Below are 20905 nucleotides of genomic sequence, written 5' to 3'. Positions count from 1 at the left end.
TTAAAAATCTTTTTTCAGTAGTGAAATATGAAAAATGTTTTTTTCAGTATATTTCCTAAGCCCAAGGCCCTGAGCTGCAAACATTTTATATGAAGTAGCTAGATGGCCCCCTTCTGAGAACTTTCCCCAAAACGGAAGCACAAAGGCGGGTCTTTTTTCCCCCAAAATTTTATGTTTTCTCTTTAGGGTTTTTGAATTTCTAAACCCTCCAAATCCATCGGAAAAACCCTCAAATGCACAATTCAAATCTACGACTGACACTTTGAACCAGAATCGCAAATGTCGTTTTCTCCATTCTCAACTCCGCAACAGCAACAACTCTCACTGTTTCAGACCCAGCCACAGCAATTTCAGCAAAGCAATTCCCTTTTTCCTCAGCAACAGCAACAGCAACCGCAGCAGCAGCAATTCCTGCAGCAGTTTCAGCAGCAGCAGCAACAACTTCAACAACAACAACAATCGCAACAGCAGCATCAATTGTATCTTTTCACCAATGACAAAGCACCTGCGAGTTTCAGTACTAAGTGGGCAGATCTCCACCCTGATTCTCAGAAAGTTCTACTCCAGATCGAGTAGGTTTCAATTGGATTACTTTTTTTTTTCTTACTGCGTTTCTTTATTGTGAGTTGACTGTTGTTTTGGTGCCGAGAAAATATGGGACTTTATTGTTTTCTTTTGTGGAGAACTTGGAAAGAAGTAGCAAAACAAGTGAAAATTTGCTTTGTTAGGCTGCCTAGAGCCAGGATTTATTGATTTAATTTATTTGATGAATAGAATTGATCAAGATTCTAGGCATTAGTTAATTTTCTTACATAAATAAGTAGGCTTGGACGCATTTTTCACATCATTAAAGGTCATATACATTTGAGTCTTCAACAAGTTGTACTTTACATAGTCTGATTTTGAAGGACCTTGTATGGATGTTAAGTCAGTTGGTTTAGGTTAATGTGCTTTAAGGTTGCTTCCTTTAAACCACTAAAACGTGGTCCATTTCGTTTTTTGTGAGGTAGATTTCAGATATAACTATGTTGTTTTTTGAGATGCTTTTATGGTTTTGGTGTCCAGGGAACGGATATTGGAGTATAGGGATGAGAGCCAGAGGCTAGATCAGTGTAGTCGTCTTTATGATTCCTCAATTTCCAATGAAGGGTTTGAGCTTGATGAAGGTCATATTGTTCAGGTGTTGATGCTGTTTTCTCTTGCCACTCATTATTTCTCTTGCAAAAGAACAACTTAATTTAGAGCCAGGCAGCTAGTTTTACATAAAAAAAAAAAAAATCAGTTGGACTTCTTTTTAGAAACATAACCTTATGAGTTCTAAATTAAGGGCAAGGTCGAGCCTGTTCAATCATGGATATGTTTTTCATTTGTATTTTCCTTTGTTGATGTCATATCGCTTGTATTTTGTTTTCTAGTTTTCTACCAGGTCATGTAGATAGAAGTCTGGCTTCTACCAATTTATGTTAACTGAATGTTGTAATTCAAACTGCACTGAAATAGGGTTCATACAATTTACGTTGGAAGGAGGAAACAAGTAATTTTTACATGTGACATTAGACTCTATACTTTTCTGTTTTTATGGAACCCTGTGAAATGCTTATTCTTTCTCAGAAAATTAAGTTAAAATTGAAAGAATTGGTGCATTAAGGAACATCATCAATTTAAGAGTGAAAGATCTATATTGGATTGTCCATATCAACAAACAAACAACAACAACAGAGCCTTAGTCCCGAAATGATTCGGGGTCGGCTAACATGAACCATCCTATAAAAACCGTGAAATCAAGTCGTGTCAGCGACACAAATTCGCTCCCTCCACTCCGTCCTATCCACTACCATATTTTCCTCAATTCCCAGTAAACTCATATCACTCTCGATCACCCTCCTCCAAGTTTGCTTAGGTCTTCCCCTACCCCTCACCACTACATCCCTTTGCCACTCTTCGGTTCTCCTAACCGGCGCATCAAGCGCTCTACGTCTCACATGGCCAAACCACCTTAGTCGATTTTCTCTCATTTTATTCTCAATAGATGTGACCCCTACTTTTGTCCTAATTATTTCATTACGCACCCGATCCTTTCTCATATGACCACACATCCATCTCAACATACGCATCTCCGCCACCGACATCTTATGGATGTGGCAGTGTTTCACTGCCCAACACTCCGTACCATATAACAATGCTGGTCTAATTGCCGTCCGGTAGAATTTTCCCTTCAATCTATTAGGCATGTCGAGGTCACAAAGGAAACCCGTAGCACTCTTCCACTTCGACCAATCAGCTTTAATCCTATGAGCAACATCTCCATCTACTTCTCCATCCGTTTGGATAATAGATCCTAAATACCGGAAGCAATCCGAGGCCTGAACAACTCTCCCATCTAGGGTGATTGTCCCTGCCTCCCTACTCCTATGGCCGCCAAACTTACACTCCAAATATTCTGTCTTACTTCGGCTCAACTTAAAGCCTCTAGATTCTAGAGTTTGTCTCCATAGTTCCAACTTCCTCTCCACTCCTTTCGTCTCATCGACCAACACAATATCATCTGCAAACAACATGCACCATGGTATACCATCTTGAAGTGAACTTGTTAATTCATCCATAACGATGGCAAAAAGAAACGGGCTTAGTGCGGAACCTTGATGCACTCCAATCGTAATAGGAAACTCTTCAGTCTTCCCAACACTAGTACGTACACTCGTGCATACTCCCTCATACATGTCCTTTATGATGTCAATATATTTCCGCGAAATGCCTTTCTTTGTCAAGGCCCACCAAAGTACTTCCCTTGGTACCTTATCATACGCTTTCTCCAAATCAATGAAAACCATATGCAAGTCTTTCTTCTTATTTCGATAGTGCTCCATTAATTGTCTCATTAGATGGATGACTTCCATAGTTGATCTTCCCGGCATAAAGCCAAACTGGTTTTCCGAGATCTTCACCGTCCTCCTTAGCCTTTGTTCGATCACTCGCTCCCAAAGTTTCATAGTGTGACTCATTAATTTGATTCCCCGGTAGTTGGCACAATCTTGGACATCGCCTTTGTTCTTATACAAAGGGATTAAGATACTTTTCCTCCATTCTGATGGCATCTTATTGTTTCTCCAAATTTTGTTGAAGAACGTCGTCAACCATTCGATTCCTCTTTCTCCCAAACATCTCCAAATCTCAATAGGGATGCCGTCAGGTCCTATTGCTTTCTTCGACTTCATCTTACTTAATGCCATTTTGACTTCACCCTTTTGAATTCTCCGCAGGCATTCATGATTTATCATATCGTGATGGATACTTATATCTCCAACATCTTGTTGGCGATCTCCATTAAATAAGTCATCAAAATAGGACCTCCATCGTTCCTTGATATCCTTATCTCCAACTAGGACTTTCTGGTCCACATCCTTCACACATTTAACTTTTCCGAGATCTCGCGTCTTCCTATCTCTCATCCGAGCAATTCTATATATGTCTCTTTCCCTTCTTTCGTATCCAATCTTGTATACAGAGCCCGATTCACCTTTGCTCTAGCATCTCGTATGACCTTCTTTACTTCCCTTTTAGCCTCTTTGTATTTTTCGTAGTTCTCGTCACTCCTACATTTCCCCAATATTTTATAGGATTCTCTCTTACTCTTTACTGCTTGTCGTACTTCTTCTGTCCACCAAGATGTGTCCTTACCCGGTGGCATGCTACCTTTAGATTCCCCTAGAACTTCCTTCGCTACTTCCCTTATACTATGCTCCATCTTAGTCCATATCGAATCTATATCTAAATCCATATTGCAAGTCCAAATATCTTTTTTAGTCTATTAATTCATAGCATGTGATGAAAAGGTTAAGACTCAATAATGTATTGTTTTCTTCAATGAAGGAAACTGGTTTAGGACGTCTGTATTGTATATCTTATAGATGATTCTAGTGTCTTGGTCATAATTGCATGATGAATATTTTTAAGTCATTATCAAAACAGGAGCTTGGGGGAATTAGTACTGGCATGGAAAGACATAAAGCTGTACTCCAGGTCCTTATGGTCAATGCTAAAGACATGTTACGGAACACTGAGATGGCTGTTCGTTCCTTCATGATGCTACGGCCTAGGTTCTCTCATCCGAGTGCAGGAGGTGCTCCAAATACCGGCGCACCATCAGCGGTGGCGCCAGTTTCTTCTGGTCAACAAATATCTGCATCCAATTTTGATTTCTACAGTGGACTCCCTAAGAAGCCATCACCATATTTACAGGAAACAGTTGTCAGATTTGACAAATATTTGGGTGAATGCCGCCAGTGGATCGAAGAATTGGAACAGTTACTTCTTTTAGATTCTGAAAGGAATTCTTCTTACCTCGGATCCTCACTATTGCAGTCTCTTCCAAAAGTTATGTCAAATGTGTACGACTTTTTTGTTCATGTGGCTTCTAAGGTAAAGAAAGAAACATGCCCTTTGAATTCATCTGTAAATAGTATATGTAATTGCAATTTAAAATATCTCATAACCACTTTGCCTGTTTGTTGGATTAGTCAATGCATACTTGATATGTTTTTTTTTTTTTTTTTTTTAAAAATTCTTTTTTCTATGCTTAATCTTTGAGACTATTTTCTCAATTCTGGAAATAAAGTCCCTTCTTACTGCAGCCAGTTGGCACTGACTATATGTGTTTTGATTCCAGTTGAAAGCTTCTCCAAAATGCTGGAATTTCTATGTTTTATTCAGAAAAAATTAAGTTATCACAAGCAAATTTTTTTATTCTGTAAAATAGTTTGGATCGGTTTTATATGATGGTTCATGTTAGCCGACCCCGAATCATTTCGGGACTAAGGCTTTGTTGTTGTTGTTGTTGTTGTAAAATAGTTTGGATACATAATAACCATGGGCATAAAACAAATATTTCGCTTGTTGGAGTTTCATTTTTCTTGGTTGTTCAAATGGATGCTTTTTGATTGAGCTTGTTAGGTAGCATATACTTCACAAACAGAAGAATGGCATATGCTATTTAAGTTCTGATTTCCTAATTAATTCATTACTTTGAATCCCTAGGCTGAGAGCATTCATCAGTACATTGAATCTATGAGAACAGCCTATCTTGCTGATCAGCGACGCCGAGGGGAAGTGAATGATCCGTTTCTTGAGGCTGATCGGCGGGAAACAGCAAAACAAGAGGCTGCTGCTAAGCGAGTACATCCAACTTTGCATTTGCCTGCAAATTCGCAGCCTTCAACACAGGTTGCTGGGTTGTTTGCTAGCTCAGCAACCCCAGGAACATCGGTTACTCCACAGACATCTGCAGCTTCTTCAGGAAGTGGTTTGTCCCTTTTCAGTACACCTTCTACCGCATTATCTCCTTTGTCATCGTCTTCTCTATTTGCAACACCAGCAGCCAATACTCCAGGTTCTTTCTTTGGATCAACTGGTGCTTCCCCACAACCTTCACTTTTTGGTTCATCTTCAGCATCATTATTTGGTCCTGCTTCAACCCCCTCTTTGTTTAGTACTCCTGCTACAGCTTTTGGTCCTACTGGTTCTACTGGAGGTTCCCTATTCTCAACGCCATTTGCATCAGGTACCTACTGATGTAGTTTCAATTTAATTGTAATGATGTGTATGTGTTATCTGAATAAATTTCTCTACTTTCGTAGGTGCTGCAACAGGATCTGGAGCTAGCTTTGGGACAACAGCTGTGAGTAACTTTTCTGCTGCTTCTAACTTATTTTGGACAAATTGAATACCTTTTAACCTACCCTTTTTACTATCCTTAAATTTTACATCTTTACAAGTGCTAGGAAAACTGAATATAAATATGAAACTGAAATTAGTGTTGATTCCAAGTGACAGAGTGATAACACTACTTTTCAAGTTTTTCCAACCGTGTCAATGAGCTAATCTTTCTATTCCATTTTTCATTCTGCGGCTGTACAGAAACCAAGGGCAAAATCTCGAACAGCCCGGCGCTAGTCTGGCATGAGGTTGAAGGCAACCTTCTATCTGCCGAAATGATTGTTACTACTAGGGACCTTTAATTTCATTATTGAGATGGTTTGATTACCCCCCATATATTGTCTTCACTGAGGCTACTCTCGATCTGGGTACTGTTCTGGCCTGTGGGTGTGAAAGAATCAGCATCGTATTCATTGCCTACTGCAACACAGTTCTTGATTCTGCTTCATTATAGCCGGGAAATGCTCCATGAAGATGCTGCAAGATCCATGTTCCTGTAACATTGTATCATAAGTTTTAGGAAAGGATGTTGAGATAGATACAAATAGGCATTTAAAAAGCTAATGTTTGAAGAAATAAAAAATGAATTCTTGTAATTGTTCATTGGTTTTTGTCGCGGACAACCTAATTGTTGTAGTTCAAATGCTAGTAAGCATTTAGCAGTTGCATCTTCCACAGGTTAGTGTTCTGCATTTGCTTATGTTACTTGCATATTTTGCTTCATTTTTTTTGAAGCCAACCATAGTTTATGGATGGTGCAGAGGTAAGAGGATAATGTGATGAAAGATGAATATTAAAATGTAATCTTGATGCAACCACTTTGACAACGGGTTGTTCAAACTTGTTTATGTTTTTCCAACCCCAACAAACAAGAATAACTGGATTCGATTCGTAATTGACTAGTTTAATTTTGTTTAGGCAAACCACATGATTTAAGTTTTTGAACTTTAATAGTTTTAATGATTAAGTCTCTGTTTTATTTATTTTCCCAGATTTAGATTTTGAACTCTCACGGTTTTAAGAATTAAACTTCTAATGTTCAATGGTATAGAGCCATTAGTGTGCGGCTAAATGTGTAAAAGTTAAAATATTAGGGGGTCTTGCTCATTAAAACTGTGTGGGAGTTTAAAGACTTGAAATAAGCACGGCTATTGATCATGAAATAGTTTGGGGGCTAATTAATCTTCCCAATCAAGAATCCTTTACAATATCTAGTCTATCAGATGGACTAAAAGTTCTATATAGAATATATCCTCGCCTCCAGTTCATATTCATCTGTAACTGAATCTGCTCATGTTCCCTTGTAATCTATGCACTTCAACCCGGGCTTCATCAATTACCAGGTTCCAGTGATCATCACAAGAAAATGTGCGAACATCATCATTCATGGCTTCAATCCAGCTTACTCCAGGGTCCTTTGCCAACATAAGTTCTCTTATCTTTCTCCTCGTTTCAGCTACATTATCCCAGCTCCCTGTAGCAGCATAAAGGTTTGAAAGCAAAATGTTTATTGCACCATCTTCTGGGTCCAATCTCAACGCTTGTTCTGCTGCACAAAGTCCTCTTTTCGAATTCCATTTATTGATACACGAACTTAGCAACGTTGTCCATAGTATTAAGTCTTCTTCACTGTAAGTTGATATCAGAATAAGTTCTTCTGCCTCATCGAGTAAACCTGCTCGACTTAACAAACTTACCATGCAGCAATAGTGATGAGGGCTGGGTATGATGCCATTTTGCTTCATACAATCCCACAGGGACTTCCCCTTTTCAACCAAGCCGCGATGATTGCAAGCACAGAGTAGATGTAAAAATGTTGTATGATCTGGAGTCAGACCATGTTCAGGAAGGTCGTCGAAAAGCCTAATTGCTTCCTCTGCCATTCCATGGTTGTTATATCCGTTGATCATTGAATTCCAGCACTTTAAATCAGGTTTTGAAACTTGGGAAAATATCAATTCACCAGCTTGAAGATTACCATTTTTAGCATACATGTCTATGAGACTTCCACAAATTGACATTTCAGCATCCATGCCTGTTTTTATTGTCTGGGCATGAACCATCTGTTTTTATTTTTCTAACATTTATATATCATATATTACCACATAACATAACACGATTTTGACACGAATCCTGAAATTTCCATCCCTATCTCTGATGCTCATAGCTTTACTTGGAAAGCAGAATTTGCAATTATGGTATCTCAAAAACTTCAGAAATACAATATATTCCCTGTCAGCCATAAAGTTCTACATAGAAAGTATCCTCGCCTCCAATTCTTCTGTAACTGATCTGCTCATGTTCCCTTGTAATCTATGAACTTCAATTCGGGCTTCATCAATTACCAGGTTCGAGTGATCGTCAGAAGAAAATATGTGAACATCATCATTCATGGCTTCAATCCAGCTTACTCCAGGGTCCTTTTCCAACATAAGTTCTCTTATCTTTCTTCTCATTTCAGCTACATTATCCCAGCTCCCTGTAGCAGCATAAAGATTTGAGAGCAATATGTTTGTTGCACTATCTTCTGGGTCCAATTTCAACACTTGTTCTGCGGCACGAACTCCTCTTTTGAAGTTCCTTTTATTGATACACGAACTTAGCAAAGTTCGCCATAATTTTAAGTGTTCTTCACTGTAAGTTGATGTCAGAATAAGTTCTTCTGCCTCGTCGAGTAAACCTGCTCGACTTAACAAACTTACCATGCAGCTATAGTGCTTAGGACCGGGCATGATGCCATTTTGCTTCATACAATCCCACAGGGACTTACCCTTTTGAACTAATCCACTATGGTTGCAAGCAGACAGTAGAGACAAATACGTTACATGATCTGGAGTGAGACCGTGTTCAAGAAGGTCATTGAAAAGCATAATCGCTTCCTCTGCCATTCCATGGTTACTATATCCGCTGATCATCGAATTCCAGCACTTCAAATCAGGTTTTGAAACTTGGGAAAATATCAATTCAGCAGCTTGAAGATTACCATTTTTAGCATACATGTCTATGAGACTTCCACACACCGACATTTCAGCAACCGCGCCTGTTTTTATCGCCTGCGCATGAGCCATTTGACCTTGCTTCAAAGTTGCAAGATCAGCACAAGCACTCAGAATTCCGCTGAACGTAAAACTGTCACTTTTGTCCCCTTCTTGACACATATTGCAGAATAGTTTTAGTGCACTTTCTCCATCCCCTAATCTGCAGTGACCCATAATCATTTCAGTCCAGAGAACCACATCCTTCTCTTTCACTGAACTGAAAACCCGTTGCCCCGATTCAGTATCACAGTTTCTAAAATACATTGACAGAAGTGCAGTTCCTACAAAGACACTCTGGTCAAAGCCAAATTTTATAACTTGTGCATGAAGAGATTTCCCATAGTCCATAGCTGGAAATTCAGCAGTTGCAGATATAATACCGGTATAAGTATATCTGTCCGGTTTTGAAACAGACATTCTAAGAAACTTGACAAACAGATCCATCGCCTTTTCTCCCTCTCCGTTTCTAGCACACCCCGAAATTATAGAATTCCAAGAAACTAAACTTGGGTTCTCAATTCTAGTAAACACAGTGAATGCAGTTTTGGTGTCACCACAATTATAGTACATGTCAAGCAAGGCATTTTCCAATGCCGAATCGGCTACTATGTTTAAAACAGTAATTCGGGCATGAATCGCTCTTCCACTACTATAATCTCCCACTTTGCTACATGCATTTAACACAATCGAGCATGTGAATTGGGTAGGAATAACACCGGATTCCACCATTGCAATGAATAGGCAAAGTCCATCATTTATCCTCTCATTCTTTATATTCCCTAATATCATTGAATTCCATAAAACATCATCTTTATTCACTACATTGTCAAAAACCTGATGTGCAGAGTCCATATCCCCACAATTCGAGTACATGCCAAGCAATGATGTCTGCACACAAATATCATTCACAAACCCAAATTTAACAACCTGAGCATGAAGCAATGAACCCTTGTTCCAATTCTCAATTGAACAGCACACTTGCAATAAGCTCGTGAAAGTTGCTCCAGTAGGCCGCAACCCTTGGATTCCCATGTCAGAGAACAACATGAAACCCAAATTCTCATAATTAGGATCTTTAGAATATGCAGCGATGAGAGCATTATAGGAAATAGAATTTCTTTGAGGCATTTTGTCGAACAAGAGCTGTGCATCCAATCGAGAACCACAATGCGCATACATGGCAATGAGGTTGTTGTTAGGGTACGGAGACTGGGCATATCTGGCGGAGGTTGTGGTGGTTAAGATTAAAGCGTGAAGTTGGCGAGCTTTTCTGAGAGAGTTTACGGTGGTGCACTTCTGTATTAGAGTTGCTAGTTCGCTTAAAGGTGGCATTAAAGAACCCTAATTGAGTTTCGGACTTCACCCGCCAAATTTCACCATTTTCAAAAGCACAAACCGCACCGTTTCATCGCTTAAGAAGCGCTCGAAGTTTGAATTGAAACACGGCGTTTTTCACATCTTTGGATTGAAGGATAAAATACATTCGGAGTCCTTGAACTATAGGATTATTAGTATTATGGTTCTAACTTCATTTCATGAAATAAAAACAATTGAATTTTATATTATACTATTATTAAAGTAAATTAAAATCTGTTAAAACATTAACTAAATAATGACTTGAATATAGATATTTGAGTATAATTTACATGTATGAATTGGCAAATTCAGTAACATTTGACAGTGTGCTTGACGTTTTTTTTTTGATCCATGACTATTCAAATTATTGTTTTTGGACAATTTTATAGAAAAAATTAAAGTTTTGTACATAGTTTTTATGAATTTTTCGAACATTTTTCTATGAAGAGTGGTTGTTTAAACCCTTCAACCCCTACTTGTATTTATAGGATATAGATAAGAAAAATATATGATGTAGTTTATAGTGACGGAGATTAAAAAAAAAAAAAACTAGTCCCTCGATTCTATTTTATGAATCCTAGTTTTTTCATCTAAATCAATACAAATTCAACTTGTTGTTAAAAGCTATGTATACGATGATTATACATGTTTATCGTGAAGATAGAGTTGCACACTTTGCTAGAATTTTCTAATTGAATATGGGTGAGCAAAATAACCGGTAACCGATTATCAAATCGATAATCGAAGCGAAATTTTAATTTGGTTCAGTTATTTTAACATTCTGATTCGGTTCGGTTTTAATTTTAGCTTTATTTGGTAATCGGTTATCGGTTCAGTTATTGAAAAAAATATCGGTGTAACTAATAACCGAACCGAACTTTATATATACATATTTAAAATATAATTTTATCTTTATATATATATAAATAAAAAGTTTAACCCTAAAAAATACACTTTTATCTTTGTATACATATATTTTGGTTTAGTAGCATTTAATTTATTCAATTGTAACTTGTATACAAGGATATTATTTGAAAACTGATTAAATAAAAATATACAAAAAAAAAAAAAATAAATATTTTGAGTTTTTGGTTATTCGGTTGGTAACCGAACCGAACCGAAAATTTTCGATTAAATCAAATTCGGTTACTAAACTTATTCGGTTCGATTCAGTTATAAAAATAGAACAAATTTCGATTCGATTAACCGACAGTTCGCTTCGGTTAGTAACCGAACCGAACCGATGCTCACCCCTTATAAATGTGATGTGCCATCTAGCGTCATTCAAGTTTGTTCTGTCTAGAGTAATTTAAAATGTATTTTATATTTGATATTAAATACTAGTATGAGGTAAAGTTAAGGATTTTTAGGTTAGAAAATGAAATTTAGCGACAATAATGTTAGTAGAACTATTGTTCGAGGGCCAGAGATGTATTTTACCCTTGGCATAAGCAGCGTTAAGTCGGAGCTGCAACTGCCGCCCCGGCATGTGCTGATCACCGAGCTCAAGGAGAAAGTTCTTTCGCGGCACTAATCAGAAGCTGGAAAATGTCTCGTGATTCGAGTTTCTCCCGTCTCTTCCGTCTGATTGATGATGCTCTTCGTCCTTATACTGTAAATTCTTGTGAAAACTGATCTTTTTTAGGGTTCGCATTCAACTTGTTCCCCCAACTTATTGAATCTAATATAATCACTCGAAAGTATTCGCTTCTACAGGATATGCAGAAGCCAGAAGTGGTTTGTTCTACAAAAGACAAGGAGAAGGATCTTTTAATTGCTCTATCTCAGGTTTGGAGGGAAATTCAGCTTATGAAGCAGGAACTTGATTGTGATTCTGATGAAGTAATGTTTTAATTCTTCGAGCTGTATGTGACTTTGATTGAATATGAATTGAAACTCTAAGTTCAATGCACAGGACGAGGATTCGGAATCTGATGGTGACAAGAAATCCTCTGAAGAAGCAGAGCTTCAGCATGAATACCATAACTGTTCAACCGAGATTCTAGCTACATTGGTAAGTTCTTTCTAATTTCTTATCTTGTGGTTAATTATAGTAGGTTTAAGATCAAAGTCTAGGTTCTAAAGTACAAGGAGAGTGTATAGAGTGGGCTCTTTTAGTACAAGTGCATTTTGTTAACAAGTTTTAATGGCCTTCAGATGATTCTTTTAACGGTGGAGAGTCAATTTGTACAACATTTGGTGGGCAACATTCTTGTAGTAGTTTCTGAGTTTGTAGCTCAAGCTGTAAGTTGTTATTTGGTTCTACAATGGTTTGTTCTTTATAGCATGAGCTTTTGCTGTTCTATTGTTTTAGATGTAATTATTTTGCAGGCAAAGGAGTGGGATTCCTTCATTTCTTCATTGTTTATTTGTTTGAAATTGGCAATTTCCAATGTGTTGCCGTGCTCTTTGGCAACTTCGAGGGACCAAAAAGGTGACTCATCTAGTTTAGTTGTCTTAAGAGCTCGACTAAAAAATGCTAACTGGTCTACGGTAGGTGCAATTGTTCGAGTTCTACGCTGCACATTAAAGTATTTGAAGCAAGAGGGTGATGATCAACTTCTTGAAACATTCACGGATTGTGTCAGTTCTTTTCTTTTGGATGTGCCTTGGGATGTCATGGAAGAGATCCAAGTAGATCACGGTAGTGATGCCAAAGAAAGCAGCTCTCTGAATAGCTGTTTTACGGAGACAAAATTTGTGTTTCTAGGCAATTTTATTCAGTTCCTCTGTTCATTGGTTGAGCAAAGCTGTCCTTTGGAAGCCAAGGTTGGTGCCCAAGATAATCATTCATTTCCTTGTGTAATTGTTGGTTTTGTGCCAAGAATTTTGAGGTTGTTCCTGGGAAAGCAAGGAAATTGTGCGAACTTGTCGATCTCACTATACTTCAGACATAAATTACTGGTACGTATGAGCCTCTGTTTACTTCATGGATGCAGAAAATGAATAATGCTGTTTAGATATAGTCCCTGGGAAAACCATGCTGGCACACTCTTAATGATCTAAAAAGCATGACAGTAGAGGTAAGGACCAACAATTTGAATAGAACAATATTGTAGGATTTATGCTCAATTGGGGACTAAAACCCAAATTATATAATTGGAAACAGTTATGAAGTTGATTGTTATCTAAATAGGATATTCTTTAGGATTAGTAGTTTCTATTATTACATGCATAGTATTTGTATAGATTCCTATTTTTAAGTTTTCAATTTAATCACAAATTAGTACATAATGCATGTAAAAATATTTAAATGGCAAAATAAAAGTAATTTCAATTTTGTTTATCAGATTAAAACGACATTCACAAACATAATACATAATATTGTATATAAATTGAATTGCTTGTAAGATTAAAAATATGTGTTCTGTATAATCTATGGTACTACACTTGAATAGTTTAGTCTAATAATAAATGTTTTATGAAAAATGCCAAAAAAGAAAAAAAAACATAATTTGCTTACTTAAAACAAAATTATCAAGATTTATGAAAATGTGTAACACAGTGGTACCATTAGATATATGCCAACTGAAATGTGTTTTGCAGATGCTGATGCTGAGGCTTAGTTACCATACTTGTCTAGGTTACTCCACTCTTATTTCATGGTTGCAACTTCTTCATGAGTATTATGAAGAGTTCTTGCATAAGCCCATAATTCAACTAGATATTAGTCAGGATGAATTCCTTGAAGGCTCTCCATTTCTAGCGAGTCTTTCTGATGGAGGGGTAAAGCGATTTTCTTCTAGTCACTTGCAAAGGTGGGGCATTCTCCTTTTCCTCAGGTGTTGCTTCAGTCTTATAAGCTTGACAGGGGACATTCGCGAGCAATGTGCATGTGCAACTCCTAACTCTTGCTCAACTTTCAACTCAATTTCGGAACCAACTCATGCTAGGAAGACAGGTTTCTTAGAACTTTGCGAATGGCTTCAAGGGCATCTTCCAAGTGATATATCTATGGCCCGTGAAATGTATTTGGAAAATTGTATAGGGTTTTCCTCATCTTTCCTCCAGCTCTACATGCATGAGGTTAGTATTTAGCCCTTTGGAAGTCGAGTCAAGTCAGGTCCACTTAACTCAGCAAAACTTTTGCATTATCTAGTTGAGGTCAACTAAATGAGCCATGTTTTTCACATTCACTCCGGCTTAGGATTGCATCTACATCCAGTCTATAACAGCTAAATCACTTTTCATGCTTGACCTCACATAATCGCAACCCTATGTTTTATTTAATGCAACTGGCATGCTTAACCTTCAGTAAATGTTCTAATAATGAACCCTAAACCATCTCAATCAACCTCTTTTTATTTTGTTTCCAATATTCGACACTTTCATTGTCCTGTAAATGCATCTCTTACTCAAGTCTTCTTTTATCCAACTATCCATCTTAGCTTCCTCATCTCCGTCATGCTAGTTCCATGGCATTCATTGTTTCAAAATGATAAAGAGTTTTTAATAGGTTGTATTCTTCTTGACATGGTATGCAATTGGTTTGCAGTTTACTTAATTTACTGGTAGTTATTTTTAAATACTTTGTAAATTGTTCTTGGACATTCTATCCTCTATTTACTCATTTTCTTAAGTGCAGGATGATGTATTATTTGAGGTGCTTTTGCAACTGCTTAGCATACAATCCTCTTTAGAGCAACTGTAAGAACTAAAATTTCCAGTATGTTTTATTGTATTTGTTAAATCTGAATTCTATTGTTTTGGGTCTCTAAGTATAATTGGGTTGTCTGCAGGTCAAAAGCAGAAAAGTGGGCATTTGAAAATGTGAACAAAGATATTCTTTTTCAAGCTTTGAGCATGTTTAATCCTGTACACCTGTTCCATCTATTCCTGGCAGCGGCAAGTTTTTTACATTCAAAATGGTTGTCCAGAGAGAGCAACAAGAACTAATCTAGTTTTGTTATCCTAGACTTAAAATCTTACCTTTTCCAGTATGTTGGTTTTGTTCTTCTGCAGTTGCATTATGATCACCAAGTTATTCTTGATTACCTCATCTCTAAAGATACAGGAGCCAGTTGTGCAGAATATCTTTTAAGGTATGTCATTCAGTTGCCCCTAGAACTTGCTAATTCTTGTTAAACCACAATGCTAATTTTCACCTTCTACCTGTTTCTAACTTTTGAAAAATAAGCTAAGATTATCCAAAATTAGAAGTGTGCCTCAAATTTGGGTAATTATCCCAAGAAAATAATCTCCAAACTTAGTTGCATATTAGATGTGGCTTTCACTCAACTATCATCAAATTTCTTGTCTCCTAGTTTGAATCTTAAAGAATTGGGATAAGGTATAAAAATACCCCCAACTTTAGGGGTCAAGAGCAATTTTCCCCTAACTTTGGCAAGTTGGGCCAATTTCAGACATGATTAACAAAATCCTCTCTTTAGCCATGAATCTTGTTATCTCCATTGCACATGTGAACAGAAATTAAAAAATTATCTTGTGTTCACATGTTGGACATAAAAAAATCCAAATATTTCGTCGAGCTTAAAGGTATTCCTTCTCTAAATCTATTCCGGAATTAGATTTTTTTTCCTAATTGGTGCAGAACACGAGAACAAAACGTGTGTTTTTGAAATTGGTCAAACTTGCCAACACTTAGGGTAAAATTGCACCATTTAGATATGAGGTTAGGGGTAAAATTGATGTTGGAACTTATTCATATTTAGGGATTAGAGGAAATTAGAATATAATTATAGTAACAATGATGTCTTCATATTTTTCATGTATTGTTTATCTCACATAAAATGACATTAAATTATATATCTCCTCTTGCACTTTAAATTTTTGTCACTTATGAAGATCTAGTTTGGCCCTTGTCCATCAATGGGTTCTTAGCATTACCATTCGTTATCTGAGCTGAGTTTTCTCTTTAATTTCCTTGGTTGTGGGACTCTCATGCTTCTTATTTTATTTTTCTTTTTCTTCATGTTTAAATCAGGTCTTTACGTGTGGTATGCAATTCATGGAGCTTATTCATAACATTTTCTGTGCACGAAAAACTTAAAAATCCTTCATCTTGCAAGAAAAGAAAACTACTTTTGGATGGGTCTAATGTTCAAGCAGAGGTGTCATCTGTACCTTCAGAACAAACTCTTTCACCAGGTTTAGAGAAACACGAGAAAGATGTAGAGCGTAGCTGGAAGCACGACGAATCCACAAGACAAATGTTTAAGGAAGCCAAGAATTGTTTGCTTTCTTTAAAATATTCTGTGGAGAATCTTCATAGAAAAAATTTATTTCCATATAATCCTGAAGCTCTCTTGAGACGGTGCGTGTTTCTCAACTGTCATTCTTATGTCAAATTTCCTTAACACTAGACTATAGGATTTATCGTTTATTGTTTACCAGTTTACATAGTTTACTGTTGAAACATGTCCTTGGAAGTGGTCATTGCCCTTTTGGGCAACTTGGATATTGGATTGAACATTCTAGCAATTCTTCCTCCTTTATAAGCTAGTTGTTCTTGAGGAACTTTATAACTAATTTACAAAATCTTATGGTCTTTAACTGGCTCTTTGTGCTGAATCCTTTTTTATTGCATTGATCCTTGATATTGATGGATTAACATCATACTGATTGTTTTTAGTTGGTGACAGATTAACAAAATTTCAGGAGCTATGTTTGATGTAAACAATCATTGCATTTCCTCGACTGGAGAAACTACTTAGGAACTTGGGTTGCTTTGGTATTTTCATCTTGTTTTGAGTTCGGATGGCTGCTGCAATTATATTTCCCGATCATCTGTCAGCATTCTGGAGACATTAATGGCATCGAATCAAACAATTTTTCGGAGTTTGATGGGGCAGAAATGGGCAGAGAATAGCACGTAAGCACCTCCTGTTATCCCAAGTTCTTAAATCAGATTTTTGTGGGATAGGATTGAAATATAAAAATTATTTGACGAATCAATTAAGGCTTGAGCATAAAAGAGTCACCTCATGAAATAACGTGACTGTAATTTGGGTAATATATCTCCTATTAGATGATTTAGTTGTTTCAGAAACAAGTCACCTCATGAAATAATATGCTTATACAAGTTATTTGAAATGGGACTAGTGCTCAATCTATGCAGTGTTACCTTTCTTCTAAATGGAACTAGTGGAGAAATTATAAGAATTGGCATTTATTCTATTTCCTTTCTTAGGATTCAAAACCTGTATAATAAATTGATCAGCCTCTTTATGAATTATACACACATTATTTTGTCTGTTTCTTTGTCAGTACATGATATCAGAGCGCAGTCTAGTTTCTAAATTTCTGTCTTTTTTTTTTCTCTCCGTTTTCGCCTTAGAGAGGCAGTCTTTTATGGGTTTCTGTTTGTGGGGATATATTTTGGAACTCTATATTGTGTCACCTCCTCCCTCAAAGGGTTCTGAGGGTGCGAAATCCGGTCACTGGCCGGATTCCTAGTTCGTGACTCACACGTGTGGCCACAATTTCAGACGTCATTTCCATGTGCCAGCATGAGCTGCCATCTGTCGAAGTGGTTTCTTTCTCTGGTTTTGTCTCCTCCATATCTGTCTTCATATTCGGTCAGTGCCTTATCATTCTCTTTTCAAACTTGCAATTTCTTGTTTGGCAATGTTCTTTATGACTATCTTTGACTTAATTGTCTTAAGATCTATTTTATTTGAGGTTGGCTTCCCCTTTCCTCCTTGATTTTTATCTATTGTTCATCAGTTGGTCAAATATGTCGGTATTGTTCTTTAGGTCTAATTTAAATGGCTGAGGGTGGTGATAAGAAAACTATAACATAAATTACTTTAGGGTCATCCAAAATTACTGATAGGAACTTGACCGGGTCTAAAATTTATGCACAATGGACAAGAATTATTTGTAGATGTGACTACTGTAGATTTGGAGGATCACTAATATATCTTGTTGAGAGAAATAAATTTTTTATTAATATTGGTAGACAAGAGAATTGAGATGATAAGATTTGTTGGTATTGTATTGTTCTTTAGTATGACCCTGGATTTTAAAGCTGGATATGAAGTTTGTCTTTATTAACATAAAAGTCCATTGTGAACTCAAAATGACCGTTGATGACCCCAAAATGAAAAAGTCTAAGAATTAAAGTTGCTTAAAGACACATTTTCCATGAAATCACCGTTTTCATTCTCCAAATCAAAATTTGCAGAGCTTTCTATCTCTAAACCCACCACTTTCTCCTAACCAAATAACACATTTAAATTATCTCAAGACCAAAAAACCAAAAAGTTTAAGATTAAAGTTGCTTAGAATATTATTTCCAGCTTTACAATGAAGAGTTATTTGCTAATGGAGTGTTAAAAAGTTAAGGGACTTTAATGTTAATAAATGCAAAGTACAGGGACTTTTAGGTTCGGTTTTGAAGTTCAGGGCTGATAAAGAAAGTAAATCTGAAGTTGAGGGGCCATATATATATTTTACTCTAATATTTGCCAGTAAAAACTGAAATTTTGATGAAAAGTTAATTAAAAGTAGGGCAAGGATTGTATATAACCTGGTCTTTTTGGTTTGTTTAAACAGGAAAGGATCCAATCAGTTGCAATCATTGCATTTCCATTCCTGTGGGAGAAAAAAATCTTATTAGAAGACAAATATTAATATATATGGAAACAGTTGGCCATTATACTATTTTGACTGATTCAACAATTGAAAACTCTCGAATCAAGTTGGGAATTGACGATTGTATGAAAAATCCAAAGTTCTTCCCCATGGTTATTGTGACAGCGAATTTAGTCTTTATATGCAAAACAATGTAATTTTAAGTTTAACTTTTGTGCAATTTTATGTTTTGGCTACCCTACATCATTTAGGGTTTTGGCATTCATCAAGCCTTGAAATTGCACATTCTCTTAATAAAAAAAACTCATTTTTCATTAACGAGCCGAGTATTGAATTGCACGCCGAGTATTGAATTGCACTGTCTGGTAAACGTTAAATTTAATCCCTATTTTGTACGTCAAATAACCATAACTATAAGGCTATAAATTATTTATACGTTATCCTTTCTTCTTCAAATTGTATGATGTGACACTTTTGTTTAGTGGACCTACATGGGCATGGATAACATCACCTTCTTACATGTTAAAATAGAAAGATTGAACAGAAAGAAGAGCAGAGGAGAAAATGGAGAAGCAAAGACATTATGTGTTGGTACATGGAGCCTGTCATGGAGCATGGTGTTGGTACAAAGTTGCAGCTCTGCTGAAATCTGGCGGAAACAGAGTTAGTTGTTTGGACATGGGTGCTTCCGGAGTTAATCCAAAACAGGTTAATGATATCCATTCCTTTTCTGATTATTTTGAGCCGTTGATGGAATTTATGATGTCATTGTCACCGGAGGATGAGAAGGTGATTCTAGTAGGACACAGTATGGGTGGATTATGCATATCTGCTGCAATGGAGAGGTTTCCTCACAAAATTTCAGCTGCAGTCTTTGCAACAGCTTTTATGCCTGGCCCTCACCTCAGTTATGCCACCATACAGGAAGAGGTACGTACGTACTCGGTTTCATTTTAGTGGGTTCAGCCTCTCATTTTTCCATTCTTTCACATTAATCTCCTTGTTACTACAAATAATGAAATATAGGGGCTTAAATATGAGTTTTGCTTATAATAATAAGGCCTAATACATTACCAGCTCCCTCAACTTGTGTCTTACCAGCTCCCTAAACTTGCTTATTTCGTATCGCTAGCTCCCTAAACTTTTCCATGAAAGTAGATTAGCTTCCTGAACTTTGCAAGTGTCCCACCAACTCCCTAAACTTGTCTATTCTGTAACAACTAAATACAAAAACTTATTAAATCTAAATTCTAAAAATACGTCTTCATCTTTTCGATAGGTAATTTTTTCGCTTCTCCTACCTTTCAACCCATCATAAGAGTTAGTGTTGCAGGTTTGAGAGATTGAATGGATAAGGATCGAGAGTTAGTATTATGGTTTTTGTATTTAGTTGTTAGAGAATAAGCAAGTTTGGGGAGTTGGTGAGACACTCGCAAAGTTCAGGAATCTCATATACTTTTATGGACAGGTTTAGTTTAGGGAGCAAGTGATACGAAATAAGTAAGTTTAGGAAGCTAGTGAAACACTTACAAAGTTCAAGGAGCCAATATACTATTTTGGACAAGTTCAAGAAGCTGGTGATAAATTAGGCGTAATAATAATAATAATAATAAAAATGAGCATAGGTAAGCTAACTTAAGATACTTTTATGTGGTGTCTATGTGGTGTCGGTTGATATAACCAATTTTAGTGATATATTTTGTTATTAGTCATGTTTTACATGTATGAGTTTGGAAGTGGCATTCGACATTTAATTAATTCAATTGTTTAAAGTATAGAAACACAAAGTCATCTTCATTGATATTTTATTTTTCATTTCAATTTTGTTAATTGTTGGACATATATATATTAAAAATAAAAAATTAATTATTTATTATAATTTAAAAACAATAAGATGATTAAGTAAATAATATCATATATTATGAACTTTTAAGATTTTAAGGATTAAGTGCATCTCCAAGAAATAATATAAATAATTGACTCTTAGTGATTTAAGAGTGACTAAGACATATCATCTCCAACAATATTTTTTTATATTCACTCCTTATTTATTATTTTATCATTAAAATTATTAATTATTGCATATTTACAAACAGTGAGAGGAGATAAATTCCTCAATAATAAATTATTAATAAAAAATGAATTAAGGAGCACTAAGAGGTGAAAAGACTTTAGTGATTTGATGAGTCACTAAATGTATGATTTTTAACTCTCTATTCTCAAATTTTAATTTAAGAGCCAAA

General features: G+C 36.3%; 3 protein-coding genes across 7 annotated transcripts; 2 read left to right on the top strand and 1 right to left on the bottom strand.

Annotated features, from left to right (window-relative positions):
• Nucleotides 1-110: 110 nt before the first annotated feature.
• Nucleotides 111-6412, top strand: LOC136230075 (nuclear pore complex protein NUP58). The gene is made up of 6 exons (XM_066019010.1): nucleotides 111-572; nucleotides 1066-1180; nucleotides 3970-4419; nucleotides 5035-5557; nucleotides 5634-5674; nucleotides 5914-6412. The coding sequence occupies exons 1-6, from the start codon at nucleotides 280-282 to the stop codon at nucleotides 5947-5949; spliced, it is 1458 nt and encodes a 485-aa protein (XP_065875082.1). The 5' UTR covers nucleotides 111-279; the 3' UTR covers nucleotides 5950-6412.
• A 551-nt stretch (nucleotides 6413-6963) lies between these two features.
• Nucleotides 6964-10185, bottom strand: LOC136228728 (pentatricopeptide repeat-containing protein At3g50420). Its single transcript, XM_066017193.1, has one exon. It carries the CDS (start codon nucleotides 10080-10082, stop codon nucleotides 7962-7964), a length of 2121 nt encoding a protein of 706 aa, XP_065873265.1. The 5' UTR covers nucleotides 10083-10185; the 3' UTR covers nucleotides 6964-7961.
• A 1316-nt stretch (nucleotides 10186-11501) lies between these two features.
• LOC136229657 (uncharacterized) lies at nucleotides 11502-19222 on the top strand. Of its 5 annotated transcripts, none has more exons than XM_066018575.1 (13): nucleotides 11502-11720; nucleotides 11808-11948; nucleotides 12022-12120; nucleotides 12264-12350; nucleotides 12438-13010; nucleotides 13653-14132; nucleotides 14692-14753; nucleotides 14846-14951; nucleotides 15069-15148; nucleotides 16051-16380; nucleotides 16709-16938; nucleotides 17555-17644; nucleotides 18624-19222. In XM_066018575.1, the coding sequence occupies exons 1-11, from the start codon at nucleotides 11655-11657 to the stop codon at nucleotides 16740-16742; spliced, it is 2058 nt and encodes a 685-aa protein (XP_065874647.1). In that variant the 5' UTR covers nucleotides 11502-11654; the 3' UTR covers nucleotides 16743-16938; nucleotides 17555-17644; nucleotides 18624-19222. The 5 variants fall into 5 exon arrangements, with proteins under 5 accessions (XP_065874647.1, XP_065874645.1, XP_065874649.1 ...); XM_066018573.1 differs by having other exon boundaries at nucleotides 17404-17644; XM_066018577.1 differs by lacking the exon at nucleotides 17555-17644 and having other exon boundaries at nucleotides 12438-12540; nucleotides 12604-13010; nucleotides 18624-19221.
• The last annotated feature ends 1683 nt before the right edge of the window (nucleotides 19223-20905 follow it).

This window comes from Euphorbia lathyris, chromosome 5 (genome assembly GCF_963576675.1).
Source record: "Euphorbia lathyris chromosome 5, ddEupLath1.1, whole genome shotgun sequence".
NCBI classification, from domain to species: domain Eukaryota; kingdom Viridiplantae; phylum Streptophyta; class Magnoliopsida; order Malpighiales; family Euphorbiaceae; genus Euphorbia; species Euphorbia lathyris.
This window is presented reverse-complemented; position numbering and strand designations above follow the sequence as displayed.

Excerpts from the sequence above, each read along its gene's own strand:
- LOC136230075 (XM_066019010.1), top strand. The coding sequence starts at position 280 with ATGTCGTTTTCTCCATTCTCAACTCCGCAACAGCAACAACTCTCACTG. Across the intron at positions 573-1,065 it reads AAAGTTCTACTCCAGATCGA|GGAACGGATATTGGAGTATA; the intron begins GTAGGTTTCAAT and ends TTTGGTGTCCAG. Across the intron at positions 1,181-3,969 it reads ATGAAGGTCATATTGTTCAG|GAGCTTGGGGGAATTAGTAC; the intron begins GTGTTGATGCTG and ends TTATCAAAACAG.
- LOC136228728 (XM_066017193.1), bottom strand. The coding sequence starts at position 10,082 with ATGCCACCTTTAAGCGAACTAGCAACTCTAATACAGAAGTGCACCACC.
- LOC136229657 (XM_066018575.1), top strand. The coding sequence starts at position 11,655 with ATGTCTCGTGATTCGAGTTTCTCCCGTCTCTTCCGTCTGATTGATGAT. Across the intron at positions 14,133-14,691 it reads TCCAGCTCTACATGCATGAG|GATGATGTATTATTTGAGGT; the intron begins GTTAGTATTTAG and ends TCTTAAGTGCAG. Across the intron at positions 15,149-16,050 it reads TGTGCAGAATATCTTTTAAG|GTCTTTACGTGTGGTATGCA; the intron begins GTATGTCATTCA and ends TGTTTAAATCAG.